This window comes from Lynx rufus, unplaced genomic scaffold (genome assembly GCF_022079265.1).
Source record: "Lynx rufus isolate CCGP_SWC_20201006 ecotype Redwood Valley unplaced genomic scaffold, mLynRuf1.p SCAF_9, whole genome shotgun sequence".
Lineage (NCBI taxonomy): Eukaryota > Metazoa > Chordata > Mammalia > Carnivora > Felidae > Lynx > Lynx rufus.
In genome coordinates, this window is record NW_025814897.1 from 55,508,222 (window position 1) to 55,526,345 (window position 18,124).

The 18,124-nt window shown below is 38.0% G+C and overlaps 1 protein-coding gene across 2 annotated transcripts in view; it reads right to left on the minus strand.

Moving 5' to 3' along the window:
- Window positions 1–18,124, minus strand: part of ACER3 (alkaline ceramidase 3) — a 170,940-nt gene that overhangs the window by 36,252 nt on the left and 116,564 nt on the right. For both annotated transcript variants that reach the window (XM_047070880.1, XM_047070881.1), the window contains exons 4-6: window positions 13,338–13,390; window positions 11,065–11,146; window positions 6,364–6,399 (exon numbers count right to left, since the gene is read on the minus strand). In XM_047070880.1, the coding sequence (XP_046926836.1) occupies window positions 6,364–6,399; window positions 11,065–11,146; window positions 13,338–13,390 (171 nt within the window). The remainder of the gene's footprint in view (window positions 1–6,363; window positions 6,400–11,064; window positions 11,147–13,337; window positions 13,391–18,124) is intronic.

Below are 18,124 nucleotides of genomic sequence, written 5' to 3' on the forward strand. Positions count from 1 at the left end.
GGCTGTCTGCCAGCTTGAATCTGTAACTGCAGCCATGGTGCTCTAATGGTGAACCACAAAGGCATCAATCCCTGCCCTCACAGCAAATGCTCTCACACAATCTAGTGTGAAAAGAGATAAGTAATCAGGCAATTAAAAATATAGTATTTAACTCCGTGACAAGAGCTATACAGAGTATTTTGTAAGCACTTATAAAAGCCACCTAATCTAGACTTAGGCAGATCAAAAAGACTTTTATGGAGGATATGATTATTCATTTTATAATTGAAGCATTAGTAAAAACATCATTAATAATAACCAAAATATTATTTAATAGTTTATTTATTTTTGAGACAGAGACAGACCATGAGTGGGGGAGGGGGGAAAGAGAGAGGGAGACACAGAATCTGAAGCAGGCTCCAGGCTCTGAGCTGTTAGCACGGAGCCCAACACGGGGTTCGAACTCCCGGGCCGTGAGATCATGACCTGAGCTGAAGTCAGACGCTCAACCGACTGAGCCACCCAGGTGCCCCAATAACAACCAAAATATTATTAAGAGAAGCTGGAGGAAAGTAACTGGCATAGCTTATATTTTGAGGACGAAAGTAAGGATGTCTAGAATATGCTGTTGGAATGAAGAGTGGGAAAAATGAAGTCAGAAAGGTAAGCAGAGGTTTAAACTGGCTTTTCAGGTCATGTTAAAGAGTTGAACTTTATCTTAAAAGTAAAGGGAAGTCAATGGAAGTTTCAGCAATAGTGCAACATGATCACTTGTGTATTAGAAAGATATCCCTCTTGCTGGGTGGAGAATGAATTAGAGGGAGACAAGACTGATAGAAAACAAACCAATGACAAGGTACTACAGTAACCTAGGTGAGTAATGGGACCTGAACCAAGGTACTATCAATGGGAATGGGAGAGAAATGGACAGATTAAAGAGATGTTTAGGGCTTAGACTGATAATCAATTTGATATGGAAGTTAGGAAGAGTTGGGAAAGTCAATGATGGCCTGGTTTATGACTTTAGCAGTTAGGGTCCATGGTGAAACTGCTCCTTGGGTTAGGGACTACAAGAAGAGGAGAAATACTGGAGAGAAAAATGGTGATTTCATTTCTAGATAGGTTCAGAGTCTGATGTATCAGTGATATATTCATGTAGAGATCTCTAACAGAAGTTAGATATCTGGGTCTAAATCTTAGAAGAAAGTATCTGAGCTGAAGAAACAGATTTATGAATCATCACCATACAGAAGTCAAGGGGAATGGATTGTCCAGAGTATGTTAAAGACATCAAATAATGAATAAGGAAGAGACTATACTCTTGCAGTGCAAGAGGGCTTTTCCAGATTAATTTTCTTCTTTCCACAAGCACGTCTATCCCATACATTCTGACTTTCTCCTAGGATCTGTGGCAGACCTTGCTAGTACCTACTCAGTATCCATTCTTTTTTTTTTTTTTTTTTTTTTTTGGTCTTTACAGAAGACATTTTATCCAGTCGACAATATGTCCAGCTATATAAGCTTGATTTCTCAGTCTCTCTTGCAGCTAGAGATAGACACAGGACCTTCACAACTTTTTTCTATGCATATTCTAATATTAGTTATTTTTGAGTAAAAAAAAAACAAATAGAATACATACTTGTTTGCTCCTTGTAATTTTCACCTAAAATTATTTTCATTCTTTTAAAAAATGAATCTTTATGATAATAAATTGAATTCCAAAGTAATCTGCTACAGGGTCATCATCATACAACGGAAGGAATATGGGCTTTGGAATAAAAAAAGACCTGGGTTCAATTTCCAGCTCTGCTAGTAACTAGGTGAGAAACACTGGACAAATCATTTAACCTTTCTGACTGTTGGTTACCTCACCTATAAAATGAAGATGGTAATTTCTATACAGGTTTGTTGACATTTACTAAGATAATAGTAGTTAAGTCTATATAAACTGTATGAAAGAATATATAATACTCAGCACAAAGCAGACGTTCAAAAATGTCAGCTTCTTTTGCTTCTTTTCCAAGTGTGCTTACATTGGAATTTCCTTACATTCCTAATTTGTAATAAAATGGCACAAACATAACAGAATAAAATGTAAATAATAGTTATTTGCTTGAGTTATCTGCTTAAGTCCCTGTTTTTCAAACTGTTTATATAGTGTGTTGTTTCTTAAAAACCTTGAGGGTCAAATCAGAAGGGAGGGTAGTAAAATACTGACATGTCAAATCTAGAAATAATCTCTAGGAGACATCTACTTTGGCAGGAAGATTTTAAGCAATAGTACTCTTTGAGATAACAGAGGAGATCTCATCTGAGATATTCAATTACTGATTTATCAATTAGCTTAAAGAACGTTTACTAACTTAAAAGTTCTTTTAATCTACTTTCATGCATACTTTTTTAATGTTTTCTTAAGATATATTAATATTTCTACTGAATGTGGCAGGCATATGATTTTATTATTACCCTTTGCAAGGCCATCAAATTAAATAAATAGCATTTGGCTCTCTTTTGGAGATGTCTGGATCACTTTGGATTTAAATCAGTAAGTAGAATTGTTATCAGTATTCTCTCCCTCAAGGAAGCTAATCTGGTTAGCAAGATAACCATCCTGGCTTTGACAGATACTTTTACAGTGTTTATTAACTCTTTCCTTCTAATTGTATATCCCACATATCTCTCTAGTCCCTACTCAAATACCTCCTTTTAGAAGCTTTCTGTGATTATCATAGACAGAAACTTTCCTGTGTCATCTTACTTCTTCATATGTATTTTTAGTGTCATATTATATTGCCTTATGCTTTTCCTTGTATATTATTTTTATATTATCCTTGTGAAATAATCCCTCTCCTTGTCTTAAACATTTTATAGATGAGACACTGAAGAATAGGCACAACAAGAAATTTGTCCATGGATAACAAAAGTGTTAAGAAATCTGAGATTCCTGGGTGAGTCAGATTCCTGACTCAGTCGGTTAAGTGTCTGACTTAGGCTAAGGTCATGATTTCATGGTTCGTGGGTTTGAACCCCACGTCGGGCTCTGTGCTGACATCTGGAGCCTGGATCCTGCTTCAGATTCTGTGTCTTCCTCTCTCTGTCTCTGACCCTCCCCTGCTTGCACTTTGTCTCTCTCTCTCTCTCTCTCTCTCAAAAATAAATAAACATTAAAAAAAAATACAAGATTCCAAACTTCAAGCCATCAAAGTGGTAAGAAATTGAGATTCCACTCAAGCCAGAGCTCCTTTAGATTAGATAATATTCTCTTCCCTCTTTTTCCATTTATTTTTAAGATCTTGAGACTTACTGTAAACTTTGCCACAAATTCCAAAACAATTTTTCCAATTACAGATTTCAAAACATTTTTCTAAGTCTCTGTACATATTAACAGTGATATGAAAGAATGAGTGATACTCTACAAATTTTGACAGAGTTTCTCAGAAAAAGCAGTTCTCTTTTCTTAAGAAAGATACCAAGAAACTAATCAGGGATAGATTTTTTTAAGCCATTAAGTATAAATAAAAAATATCAATTCTGGGGTGCCTGGCTGGGTGATTTGGTAGAGCATGTGACTCTTGATCTCAGGGTTGTGAGTTCAAGTCCCACGTTGAGTGCAGAGCTTACGTAAAAAGAAGAAAATCAAGGGGCGCCTGGGTGGCGCAGTTGGTTAAGCGTCCGACTTCAGCCAGGTCACGATCTCACGGTCCGTGAGTTCGAGCCCCGCGTCAGGCTCTGGGCTGATGGCTCAGAGCCTGGAGCCTGTTTCCGATTCTGTGTCTCCCTCTCTCTGCCCCTCCCCCGTTCATGCTCTGTCTCTCTCTGTCCCAAAAATAAATAAACGTTGAAAAAAAAAAAAAAAAAAAAGAAGAAAATCAATTCTAATTACTTAACAGGTCAGCATAGGATATTCTAGATTAGACTTTGGGACAAAGGCCTGTTCAAATAAAGCTTTACAAATAGCAGGAAATATAGTGGGCCATCTTCCCTATCTTGCTTTTTAATATAAGAGGAAGAAATAATTCAGCTATATGTAACAGATGTATTTTATAGCCCTATTCTGAGTCACCCAAGCAGATAGATTGCACCCTGGTTAGCACTGCTTTTACACATTATGAGATGTATATACTATAAATGTTTAAAAATTTTTTTTTAGCATATGTTTAGTTTTGAGAGACAGAGAAAGACAGAGTGCAAGCAGGGGAGGGGCAGAGAGAGAGAGGGGGTACTGAATCTAAAGCAGGTTCCAGGTTCTGAGCTGTCAGCCTAGAGCCCAACACAAGTCTCAAACCCATAAACCATGAGATCATGACCTGACGCTTAACCAACTGAGCCACCCAGGCCCCTATAAATATTTTTTTACAAGTCTATCTTCCTGACCAGCGAGTTCCTTGAGACCAGCGACCCTGTCTCATTTGCTTTGGTTTATTAATATTAATTAACATTTACTGAGTACTTCCCATGGTAGGAGATAATACATTATCTCATTTTTTTATTGATTTATTTTTAAAAAGATTTTATTTTTAAGTAATCTCTACACCCCTCACAGCGCTCAGTTACAACCCAGAGATCAAGAGTCGCATGTTCTACCAACTGAGCACCCTTGTATTAGCTCATTTAATCCTCAGACAACCTTAGGAAATTATTATACCAATTTTAGAGACACAGTATAATGAGCTCCTAAGAGCAGGGACCTTATTATTTTATTCAATAGTGTATCTCTTATACCTAGTACCATACCTGGCATATTGAAGGCACTTAAAAAGTATTTGTGGAATAATGAGGAAACCAAAGCTCAAAGAAGTTAAGTAACTTGTCTAGTGTATACAGCTAGTAATTGGAGAGACCAGATTTAAATCCAGGTCCGCCTGACTTTATCTTCAAATTTTTGTTCTATTGCCTCTCTATTTCCAACTTCCAGCTCAGTATTTGGCACTGAGAAGGTACACAGTGGACATCTGTTGAATGAATGTCTTCTGCCTTCAGACTACTTCTCCATTTCACCCTAGCATTCCTCTACTTCTTTACTTCTCTCCTGAGAAGGCCTGAGATAAAACACAGAACTATAAGCTTTCATCCTGCGTCCCTCCCTATCAGCATACATCCATACATACCACTATCCACAGAGAAAAAAAATTTATTACTGGGAAAAGAACACATGAAAGTTGCAGCATGGGAAGTTAGACAAATAGTTTGATACTTTTATTACATAACCATAGTATAAAATAGATCTAAAACACAAAATGGAAAATGGATGGTCATAAACTTACAAAAATTAACCTCAAATTTCTGAATTTTATTTTTTTGTGGCTATGTTTTTTCTTTCTTATAAAGACCAATAAGAAATTTACAAAAGCCGAAGTCTTCTTATAAATAAACTTCATTCTTTACGCTGTGCCAATAAATCTTTCTAAATAAAGAGGTAATTCCATAATGACCTACTTTAAGCTCAAACAAACAGGAAAGGGAAGATGTCCCGTCTTATAACACCTACTTTCAGCTTGTCTGTAGAAAAATAATGTGGTTTTGGAATTTGTTTCAAAAAACAGATTTCAGTTGGATGATTATTATCTAGTTCAAGTTTAAAAAGTTACAGGAACACTTACTTTTTATATAAGCACAAAATATTCTAAAATTACAAGGCTTCTGATAATGTGTCCTTATTTATGTATTGTTTGTTTGTTTGCTGGCTTTTTAAAAGAATGGTGACAAGAGTCAAACAAATCTAGGTCACAATCCTGGCTCTGTCCCTTAGTAACTGTGTAACTGTTGGGCAAATTCTTAATATCTCTGAGCTCACTTCTCTTAAAATGTGAATAATAATCCCTAATTCGTAGAACTGCTGGAAAGATTAGAGTCTGTGCAGTAATGGGCATAGTGCCAGGCACATGGTAGCACTCAATTAACAAGAGTTCTCTTTATTTAGGGTCTACTACCTGATTTTACTCTGGTTCCACTACGGGATGCACTTAAATCATTATTTCCTATAGCAAAGTTTCCTGTGTTTGCTTTTCTCAATGTAAATTAACCTCCCACACCTCAAAAAACTCATTAAAATAGGCATTAGGGGGAAAATATTCAAGGAATTTTCAGTCTATCTTTTCTAGAAAATAGTGTCATAAAAAGGACTTTGTATGTGTATGTGTATGTGTATAAATCCTCTCTGGTTTTTTTCTGCTTATAAGGAACACTGCACCTGCGTTACTGACTACAGCCAGCTGGGTCTAGGCATTGGTATCCTATAGGCACTTGAGTTTGTTTTAAATACTTTCATAGGACATCTACCACTTTATTTTCAGAAATTATATCTGCATATAATTTACCAGAAAAGGAAACGAAATGCAGGCAAGTACTGTTAAACAATTAAGTGTTAATAGTTTTTTAATTTACCTGATGGAATACAGGCTCCTTTACCTTAAGGTAAACCTACAAAATATTAAAAGAAACACATGTGAATGAAGTGCGTTACTGAGGGGGAAGAAAACCTATTCCAGTAATTCTGCAAATCCCAAACCTCTCTGCCTCCTAGTCCTGTTACTTAGATTGGACTCCAGCCATGTAAAACCAGTCAGATTAGGTGGCATGCCACAGAAGGGATAGTAGCTACTGGCGGGTCTCCCCCAGTGCTAGTTTGACCACGGTAAACTAAATGTTTCAAGGCTGTTTTGGACTACTCTGGCTTCTTGGCCTCTGCATCAGCATCAAGGAAGGGCAAAGATGCACACAGTTTACTCATAAGGGCTGAAGAGGGTCTACTGACAATGCCTATAATACAGTTTTTTCTACAACAGAAAGAACACTGGAGTTAAAGACAGGAGTTCAATTTCAGACTCTGCCACTGACTTGCTACATACCTCGAGCAAGGACTCACTTAACCAAAAGACTCATTTTTTCCTTATCTGGGTAATAGGAATAACAGTGGTGGGGAACAATAAGCTAAAAGACGTGAAAGTGTTCAGCATATAATGCACGCTCAATAACTGAATACATTTACAACAAATTTCTTGTACTTTTACTTCTAAAGCCTCTAACCCGTCCACCTAGATGCATTCCCAGTTACACAAACCCTAGTTTTAGGTTCCAGTGTCATGTGGGTGATTAAGTGCAATGCCTGTTTAAGATTCAGCATGCATTTACTGCCCTGTAGGAGTATGCCTTTAAAATGACATGGTAAAGAGTAATCAAAATTCAAATCATAATCCTGGAATGATTCCCATCACTTATGAGACAAGTCCAAATTTCAAAGCCTTCCATGATCTCACTCCTGACTTTCTGTTCGGCTTCATTGCTCTCCTCTTGTCCCTATTTCATCCTAGGCTCCAAAAAGTACAGTGCTTCCCCAAATGTGCTACTTCAATACCTCCAGATCTTTAAACATGCTGCTCTTTACTTCGTTCAGAAACCCTCCCCTGCTCGCAAACTTTCATCTTCCAAGATTCAGCTCAAACCATCCCTCTTTCTTGAAGTCTTTTCTGGGTCCTTCTCCACTCAGCAGAAGCTGTCACTACCCTCCTTCAGGCCCTCACTGACCATGTATAAACATCATGTAATTTGTCGGGTTTGTTTCTCTCCCCTACAAGGCAATAATCTCTTTGACAGATATCTCTTTGGCAGATATCTCTATATCCTCATTTAATACAGTGCTGATCTCACAAAATTTTATGTAATTTTACAATTTGGCTACAAAATTTCTTATTCCTGTAGGAAGTTCCTACCCTCACTACAATAACAGCAGATTATTTCTTTTAAGCACCCATACAGCTTTAGTAGGAAGATGTGTATGAGACACTATCTGTAACTCTAAACTCAGTAAGGAAGAATGCTTTTCATCTCTGAAATGTGTTGTCAAAATATTAATTTTCCTTTGTATAGCTTCATATTCTCATTGTTATTAATAAATGAAATGCAAAAGGGCATGCCTTTTAAGACTTTTTTTTTAAGGCAAAAGAATTATGGAGTCCTTACTATGTGCCAAGTATTAATTTTCCTACATGAAATGTACGCTATTATTATCTTCATCGAACAGACAAGGAAAACTAATGCCCAAGTTTGGCTTGTGACTTGCCAAGTGACTTGCCCAAGGTTCCCAGTTAAATGTTGGTTCAAATTTAGATCTAACCGACTCCCAAGCCTGTATTTCCAACCACTGAACTTAGAAAGTGGTCCAGTCTTGGGGCACCTGGGTGGCTCAGTCGGTTGAGCGTCCGGCTTCGGCTCAGGCCATGATCTCACGGTTTGTGACTTCGAGCCCCACATCGGGCTCTGTGCTGACAGCTCAGAGCCTGGAGCCTGTTTCAGATTCTGTGTCTCCCTTTCTCTCTGCTCCTCCCCTGCTCGTGCTCTGTCTCTCTCTCTCTCTCTCTCTCTCTCTCTCTCTCTCTCTCTCAAAAATAAATAAACATTAAAAAAAAAAATTAAAAAAAAAAAAAAAGAAAGTGGTCCAGTCTTAACTCTGCCAGCAATTTTCCATATGAACTTGGCTGGCCAGACAAGTAAGTCATTAACACTCTCTGGACTTTGTTCTCTTCTTTTTTACAACAACAAGATTTCCTTTCATCTCTGAAACACTAGGATTTTCTCACAATCAAGGAGTATGTAGTTTATGCAAGGACAGTGCAGGGCAGTGTAGAAGCATAAGAAAATAGTGTATCTGTTCTTTCAACCTTCTATTCACCTTCTCAGCTCACTGATAATCTAACTTCTGCCTCCATCAATCTATTGCTGACAGTATGCTTATTATGGTTACTTGGTCTTTTAACTGAAATTTTTATGGGTCAAACTTCAATCTTATTTTACTCAACCTCTCAGTGGCAACTAATACTGTTACTCCTTCTGGAAATCTCTTCATACTTTGTGATATTAGGCTCTCTAGTTTGCCTATGTTTCTGACTACTTGTTCTCAGTTTCCTTTGCTGGCTCCATTTCTCCTACCTGACCCTCAAATGTCAGTGTTCCCATGTACAGCATGGTGATTATACCTAATACTGGGCTGAATACTGGCACTTTGCTAAGAAAACAGATTTCAGGTGGTCTTCTCTCTCTCTCTCTCTCTCTCTCTCTCTCTCTCACATACACACACACACACACACACACACACACACACACGGCAACTATATGAGAAGCTATGTTAATTAGTTTGCCTATAGTAATCATTTCACTATGCATATCAAATCATCATGCTGTACACCTTGAATGTATATAACTTTTATTTTTAAAGTGTTGACTCATTGAAATCCTTAGGCATTATGAAAGTTTGCATAGTGACAGGATGTGAATGTCAAATAGACAAATCAACTGTAACTTTTAGAACTTTTAGAGTAAAGTATCATAAATGTATACTCTTGTTTATCTCTGTCAAAAAAAAAAAGTGTTCCATAGGGTTGCATCTTTGGTAATTTTAATGGTTCATGCTATCTGTGCCAGTTCATCTGTTCTCGCATTTCTAGTACCTCCCATACCCTGACAATTCTCAAACCCACATCTTTAGCTCAGCCTACCTGTTAATAAGCCTCAGGTGTCATTAACATCAGCCATCTCAATCTCAACACATTCCAAATTGAATTTATCTACCTCTACTCTGTGACACAAACCTACTCATTATCTTTCCTGCAAAATCTGCTCTTCCTTGAAGTTTTCCATCTTGGTTAAGAACCTATTATGTACCACGATGGCCAGGCTGTAAACAGAGGCATCATTCTAGACAATTCCTTCTTTTTACCCCATACCCACACCCTCTACTTAGTGGGTCACAAGTCTTATGGATTGTTATTTATGACAGCGTCTTTTTTTTTTTTAAGATTTTATTTTTTTAAGTAATCTCTACACCCAATGTAGGGCTCAAACCGACAATCCAGAGATCAAGAGTCACGCAGCTTTACTGACTGAGCCAGCCAGGTGCCCCTATGACAGCTTCTTTTCATCCCCACACCTATTTTACTTCAGTCGGAGTCTCATATTTTGCCTAAGCAAATGCAAAAGTCCCTGAGTCTAGCCTCATATTCCTCTAATCCATCCCCTAAAATCAGTCATCTTTCTAACTAACCATGTTCTTCCTCAGCTATGGATCAGTTAATGGCTTCAAATTACCTTGAAGATAAAAATCCCAGTGTATACAAGGGTCTTTATAATCTGACATTTATCTCATTAACTAGACTCATTCACTCATCACCACTTAACATATACTCTAGCCATATTAAATCTCTCCTGTTTCTGCTGGTAGTAATGATTTAATCAGAAAATGAAGTACTCAGTGTAGTATCTGGCACATAGAAAGCACTTAAAAATGATAGTTTATTATGTTCCAAGGTTCTATGCCTAGGGACAATGTAGCAGTCTATTTAGAAATACTTCATCACATTCTTGCCCCAGGGGCCTGGCAAACTCTTAACCATCAGTTAAAAGCCAGTTAAAAGGAGCTTTCCTTGACAAACCCAAGTAATTTTCATTCATGTGTCTTCTCATCATTTAACTAGTTCTTACCATTATTATTGTAATCATCACCTTTTGATGCAATTCTGTGCTTACATCTTTGATTTCTCTACTTGAATGTATTCCTTAAGCATAGCAACTGCTTCTTCGCCGTCTTTGTATTTTCTACTGCTTGATATGATAGGTTTGCAATTCGCATTTGTTGAAATGAATTATCTCTTAATACCAAATGCACTTTACTTGAGGGAAAAAAGCACTAGGATAGGATGAGAAGTGACCATGAACTCATTATCAGGAAAAGGTTAACCATTAAAGTAGTCACAGTAGGCCCAACAGAGCAAAATCAATCACTTTCTTTTAACAAATGGGAAGTACTATGTCCATCCATGAAAAAAAGTTAATTCTTTCCCCACTGCTACTAAATATTTGCCCTTTGACTTTTTCTCCCTTCAAATAAATAAACAAACAGATTTTTAAAAAGTTGTCTCAACTTTTTGTTGAGAAATAACACCTAAACAGGAGATAAAGAAACAGTATCTGTGAGTTTTGTGTAGAAACATTTCAGTTTGAACAGCATGAAGCAAACACTAGAAGTAAAATGTGCCAAACTCCGCACACGGCTGGTTCACATGCTTAATCTCTTAGAAACAAAATATGACTTACTGTGGTTACTATTAAACTGAAAAGAACTAAGATAAAAAGCAGATGGTAGTTTACAGAGTTCTTCATCTTGAAACATTCAAACCTTTAAAAAAATAGAGAAAGAAACTTGTTTTAGAATATGTAACTAGGAAAACAAATAGAATGCTGTTTTAACGCTTGTGTACACATCTCTGGATCCAGCGATGCCCCCATTTCCTCCCAAACTCTCATCTTAGAGAATCTGCACTGCCTACTTGCACTTCCGCCAAGACGCTGGGTGAATCGGGAGTAGGCACCTGGCTTCAATTGGAACAATGAGAGGCTCTCTCCTGAAAACTTGGGAGCTTGGGAGCCAGAGACTGAATCAATTAAGTGTACAGAATCCAAGTATAAAGGCTTATGGATTGAAAATCTGATGCTGGTATTTGGGCAGCTAAATTGAATGAACAAGAAGATGAATGAACAGAGAAGTGATCTGCATGGAGAGAAAAATAAAGCAGATTCAAAGACTTGAGACCATGCGAAGAAGGAATGGGGAGAAGAGCGGGAGACAGAATCTGCCCTTGAGTTGTAGCCAGGCTATACTTCCTGCTATTATGTTTCATCTATTTCCTCATGTCCCTAAAATAAATAAATCTCTCTGAACTCAAGCCGGCTTGGGTAGGTTTCTAAATCTTGTGAGCCATTCTGACTAAGGCACGCTATTACAGAAAATATCACTGTATTATAATGGTTTCTTTTACCAGTCTCCTCAACCAGATTGTGAACAACTCGTGTGCAGGGATAAAATCTTTTTCTCATGTATCTAATCACTAGGCTCACTTAATCAACTGAGCCACCCAGGCAGCCCTGGCCCACGTTATTTCTAAGATCTCTTTTACCTTTAAGTTCTGTTACTTGATGACTTATTTAAAAAAGCTACCTGAAGGTGTTTTTCTAGATCAGGAGCAGCAAACTACTGCCCAAAGGCTCAAGCTCTTTTTGGGTAAATAACACAGTCACAAGCATTTGTCTACCTATTATCAGGGTGCCTGTAGCTTCAACACTACACAAGCAGAGATGAAGATCAACAGAGACCACAGGCCCACAAAACCTAAAATAATTACTATCTGTCCCTTTACAGAAAAAAATTCAGATGAGCTCTTTTTAATAATATATTTTCTCAAACGATTCTGATTTTTAGATATCTTTAGAAGAAAATATTCTTGAGCTAGCAATGATGATCACATCGAAAAGAAGCAGGTAACACATCACATAAGGCTTTAGAGAAGTTTTAAGTACTAGTGCTAGGGAACTGAAGGCATACTTAGAAGGCAAGGTTATTAAACTTGTAGTTCAATTTCCAACTCTGACACTTACAACTACACAGCTTAGGCAAGTCACCTAAGCAGAAGCTCGGCTTATGTCCTTAGAAAAGTTACTAAATCTGGGCTTTACTTCATCATCTATAAAATGAGGATAATACCAAGTTACCTTGCACAACTGAGAGAATTAGAGATGGCTTTTACACTGCCTAGCACAATTACAGGTACAAAGGACATAAATATTATTTTATGGCACACTATATAAAATTTTTACCTAATTTGTATACATTCAGGGTGCCTGGGTGGCTCAGTTGGTTATGCGTCTGACTCTTGATTTTGGCTCAGGTCATGATCTCACGGGTCCATGAGATGGAGTTCCATACTCTCAGCATGAAGCCTGCTTAGGATTCTCTCTCTCTCTGCCCCTCCCCCGTGCTGTCTAATAAACTTAAAAATTTTTTAAATAAAAATAAATTTGTACGGGCGCCTGAGTGGCTCAGCCGGTTAAATGTCCAACTTCGGCTCAGGTCATGATCTTGCGGTTTGTGAGTTAAGGCCCTGCTTTGGGCTCTGTGCTGACAGCTCAGAGCCTGGAGCTTGCTTCGGATTGATTCTCTGTCTCCCCCTCTCTCTCTCTTCCTTCCCTGCCCACACTCTGTTTATCTCTCTCTCTCTCAAAAATAAACACTAAAAAAACTAAAAAAAAAAAAAATTTGCATAATTCATAACTCAAGGAAAGGCAGACTATGCAAGTCAAATTTAAGTAAGAGTCTATCTAAACTTTTATGAGATCATAAAAGTTAATAAACAACATTATTATAACTTCCCAGATATTATACTTTACATGAAGATCACAGAAGTTAGAACCTTTTACACTATTACAACCTCCCAGTAATATAACAGGGTTAACTATATTACTTAATTCAGTATGAAGTGAATATGAATTTTAAAATGTATCAAACAACTGAATTTTAAACATTAAGTACTTACATGCAGTACACAAATATACAACAGCTGTAAATCATTGGGAGTTCATCCAATAGCTATAAGAAACAAAGAAAGAGCACTTGAATATTGTAGAGGTGCAATTATTATGCAAATAAAAATAAAACGTCAGAATGATTATGATAGTCACCTCTTATTATCTAATATCTTTTACTAATTCTTTCATATATTTAACATCTTATTTACTCTGAGTGTTGGGGAAGGTCATTGAAAGGAAGTGACCGTTGGTTGACCTGTGAACTGGACCTGGGCAATTGGGGGCTCCTCACCTCCACCCATCCTTAGAATAGGACTTCTGCTTTTCTTGCTCCCAGAGGCAGTTCCAAGGACATAGACTTAGACATAGTCTTAGACAATGATGTGGTACCCTTGAGATAGTGATGTTGCTGTTGAAAACACCTGCAAGGTATATACCTTACTGAACCTAACTAAGGCCTCTTTATGAATGTTTAAGATTCGGTGGGCAGGTGGGGAGACCCATTGCTGCCACCCAAGACAAGCCTCGTATGTAAGTACTCTCTGCCTATTAAAACTGCCAACTACCAACCTGGAGTGGCCTGCCTCTTTCTTCCGCCTTTCTCTGCCCTCTGCTTATGGGGGTTGGTTTGTTGTTGTTGAACAAACAAGCTTATCCATCCATCTATCCTAATGTACACACCTAAATAGGACGCCTGACTCACTAGGCAGCTCAGATCAGTTCAGTACCACAAACTATGTTATCATACTTCCAGGAAAGACATATGTCTATCATCTATAGGGGTGTGGGTCCTATCAATGGTCTTTTGCATTTTCCCTTTTCCTAGAACACCTAAGATGGATAAAATGTCCACTAATATACATTAAGAAGGGATATTAATGGCTGGGAAAGTCATTTGGTTAATCTAAGTAACCTATGTTTCTGAAAAATATTATTATTAGCAATAATAATTATAACTATTACGTATTAAACTACATGCTACACACTAAGCTAAATGTTGCAGATAGGTTGTTTCTAATCCTTAAACCAATCCTATAGAAGTTAGTTGTTGAGCATATAATGAAAACAAGACATAGTCATTGCCTTTGAGGGATTCACATTCTAGTGAGGTGGAGGGAATGAAAAACGTGATTAAATATAAAGATTCCATTTTGACAACCATAAGAGTCATAAAGATTTTCCTTACAGGAGTGATACATAACCTGAGACCTAGAAAATACGCAGATATGAGTAAGATGAAGAGGGACTGAGGGGAAGAGGAGAACCCGTAAGCAGTGGAAATATAATGTGCAAAGGTCCTGTTGCAGGAAGGGGATTTCAAGAAATGAAAAATGTTCATTGCGATTGAAGCTTAATTAATGATGAAGAGAAAGGATATAAAATGAGGCTGGAGAGATAAGCAGCAAATAGATCAGGGAAGCGTTTTAGGCTGAAAGGGATTTTTTTTTTATGTTTATTTTTTGAGAGAGAGAGAGATAAACAGAGCATGAGTAGAGAGGGAGACACAGAATCCAAAGCAGGCTCCAGGCTCTGAGCTGCCAGCACAGAGCCCGACACAGGGCTTGAACTCATACGCAGTGAGATCATGACCTGAGCTGAAGTCGGACACTTAACTGACTGAGCTACCCAGATGCCCCAGCCGCTGAAAAGATTTAAACTAAGTGGCTGTCTTCATGAGCTTGGGCTGTTATAGCAATACCTTAGACTGGGTAGCTAAAACAACAGAATTTATTCCTCACAGCTCTGGAGGTTGGGAGGTCCAAGATGATGATACTGGCAGATTTGGTACTTGGTGAAAGTTCTCTTCTTGACTTGCAGATGGCTGCCTTCTCTGTAACCTCACATGGGAAAGGGTAACAGAGAGCAAGTTCTCTGGTCTCTTCTTAGAAGGACACTAATCCCATCATGAAAACCCCATCCTCATAACCTCATCTAAACCTAATGACCATCTTAAGGTCCCATCTCCAAATACTGTCACACACGGTTCTAGAGATTCAACATATGAGGGGACACAATTCACTCTATAGTGGTGGTGGTAGTGTGTTTAAAATATAGGTTTTATTATTTTTCAGGTATGGTGAGGCCAACAGATCAGGAGATGACTGCCACGGAAAAGACAGTTTGTTATTCACAGTTCCTAAGAGGAGGCATGCCATGCCAAGCAGGGCCACAAGGGAAAGCACCACCAACAGTCAGGAGGCACAATGAGCAAGGGGAAAGCATAGATGACAACCCTTATTGTGGTTTCCCAGAGAAAGGCAAAGTAAGGGAGGGTAAGCAGGCTTAGCATTGGCTAATTTGAATAATTTCAGCAGGCTCTAGGGGCTAGGAGCTATCTGGTATGTGGCGGTGGTGATTAGGGCATGGATTTTAAAATCTGGGTAACACAAATATGAAAGTCCTATTTCAAAACCATAAGTAGCAAAATTATGACTGGTAAAGAACACAGAGTTCCAGGATAGCGTGGGGTGTGTGTCTGAAGAGGAGTCTGAAGAGGTAGGCAGAGGCCAGATCACAGCCTGTGAGCCTGACTTATGGCAAGTATTAAAGATGTTTAAAAAGTGACACGCCTTCTGAAGACCAGGGACTGTATTTTACACATCTCATTTCTAACACTTGTACAAAGCCTAGCAAACACTGCTCAAAGAATGGAAACAATTAGTTTTGTTTGTAGGAACAGTATTTGTCTTCTGGTATGACAAATGGATGGGGGAGGCAGGGACACCAATTAGGAAACAGTTACAGAAATGAGGACTGGGGATGATGGATTAAGGTCGTGGCTGTGCAGACAGCTAGAGGTAGATGTATTTGAGAGCTACTCTGGAAGTTGAATCAAGAGCTTTCAGTTTCCAGTAGTGAGAAAGCAGAAGAAATTAAAGATGAATCACAGGTTTTTAGCTTGGGCTTTCAGTGTAAGGTGTTTCCATTCATTGAGATAGGGAGCAAAGGAGAAAGAAGGGTAATATTTATTTTTTTTTTAATTTTTTTTTCAACGTTTATTTATTTTTGGGACAGAGAGAGACAGAGCATGAACGGGGGAGGGGCAAAGAGAGAGGGAGACACAGAATCGGAAACAGGCTCCAGGCTCCGAGCCATCAGCCCAGAGCCTGACGCGGGGCTCGAACTCACGGACCGCGAGATCGTGACCTGGCTGAAGTCGGACGCTTAACCGACTGCGCCACCCAGGCGCCCCGAGAAGGGTAATATTTATAACCAGAACATGTATTATTTACAATAGCATGTAAGCTATTTTTGTTTTTGTATTATAAGGAAAATTATAGATGAACAAACATTTTTCTTTGGTTTTGTTTTCTAGGATAAGTATGAGAAATTTATTTTTTTTTACTTATGAGAAGAAGATGAGTACTTTTTTTATACTAGCATCTATTTTTTCCACTATCAATCATATATGCTCAGTAGAGAATACCTAAAAATCTCTTCTAATATTAAAATTCTATGATTCTAAATTATTCTTTGGTACTTTCCACTTTTCATTTGAAGTCCTCTACTAGTGTCTCTACTCCTCCTCTAATGTTTTTCTCAAACCCAGTCCCAAATGCATTGCTTTTGGCTAGTCGCCAAAAGTATGTGACACATTAATCCTGAGAAAGGAGTTAGTCATAGCTTACAATATTACCCTTCACTGAGGCACACATAATAGTACTCAAAGGAATGAATCACTAACAATGAATCCATAATGGTGGTTTCAGGCACTCTGACTAGCTAAAGAAAAAGGAAGGAAACTATTACTTATGAAACACTTATTTACCAGATCCTATGATGACACTTTCACAAATGCCAATCAATTGATCCTCACAATACTCCTATAGGTATTATTAAATCCATTAGATAGATGAAGAAACAAAAGCTCAGCAAAATTAAGTGGCATATCTATGCTCAAACAGCCAGCAAAGTGGTTGTAGAATTGGAACTGGAGCCCAAGAGCCACCTGGCAATAATAAATCTAAAGAAAATACCATCCAAGCTCCAAATTGTTCTTAAGACAGTAAGACAGAACTGTCAATATCTGCTTGTGCCCAGTGTAGGCAGAAGTAGAGACTAGGCCTCCAATTTCTCTTACAGCTATAACAAGCTGGTGAAATTGTTCATTGACCACCAGGGTCAGCTCAGTGGCAACACTATCATTTCTTTTTTTTAATTTTAATTTTTTAATTTACATCCAAGTTAGTTAGCCTATAGTACAATAACGATTTCAGGAATAAATTCCACTGATTCATCCCCTATGTATAACACCCAGTGTTCATCCCAACAAGTGTCTTCCTTAATGTCCCTTACCCATTTAGCCCATCCCCTTGCCCACAACCCCTTCAGCAACTGTTTGTTCTTTATATTTAACAGTCTCTTATGTTTTGTCCCCCTCCTTGTTTTTATATTACTTTTGCTTCCCTTCCCTTATGTTCATCTGTTTTGTATCTTAAATTCCACATATGAGTGAAGTACAACACTATCATTTCTTATGTTGCTTCAGTGACTGTGCATAAAAAATGATGGCCTACCATAGTTGAGCCAAATTTATCCTGAAAGGAGACAAGACAGGGAATCTTCAAGGAATATTCACAATCATTTTGTATTTAAATTAGAGAGATAGGGACGCTGTTTAAAAAAGCCCTTTAATACTGATGATTCTTCCTTCCTAAATCATTGGGGAATTGGGTCATGTATCATTTCTGCACAGATAGGCAAGCACATAAAACCACACCTTTGTAGAACAAAAGGGGCAAGAAATAAGGCATCTGTCCAATCTGTCCCCAAAGTTGATAAAGTAGTATCATAG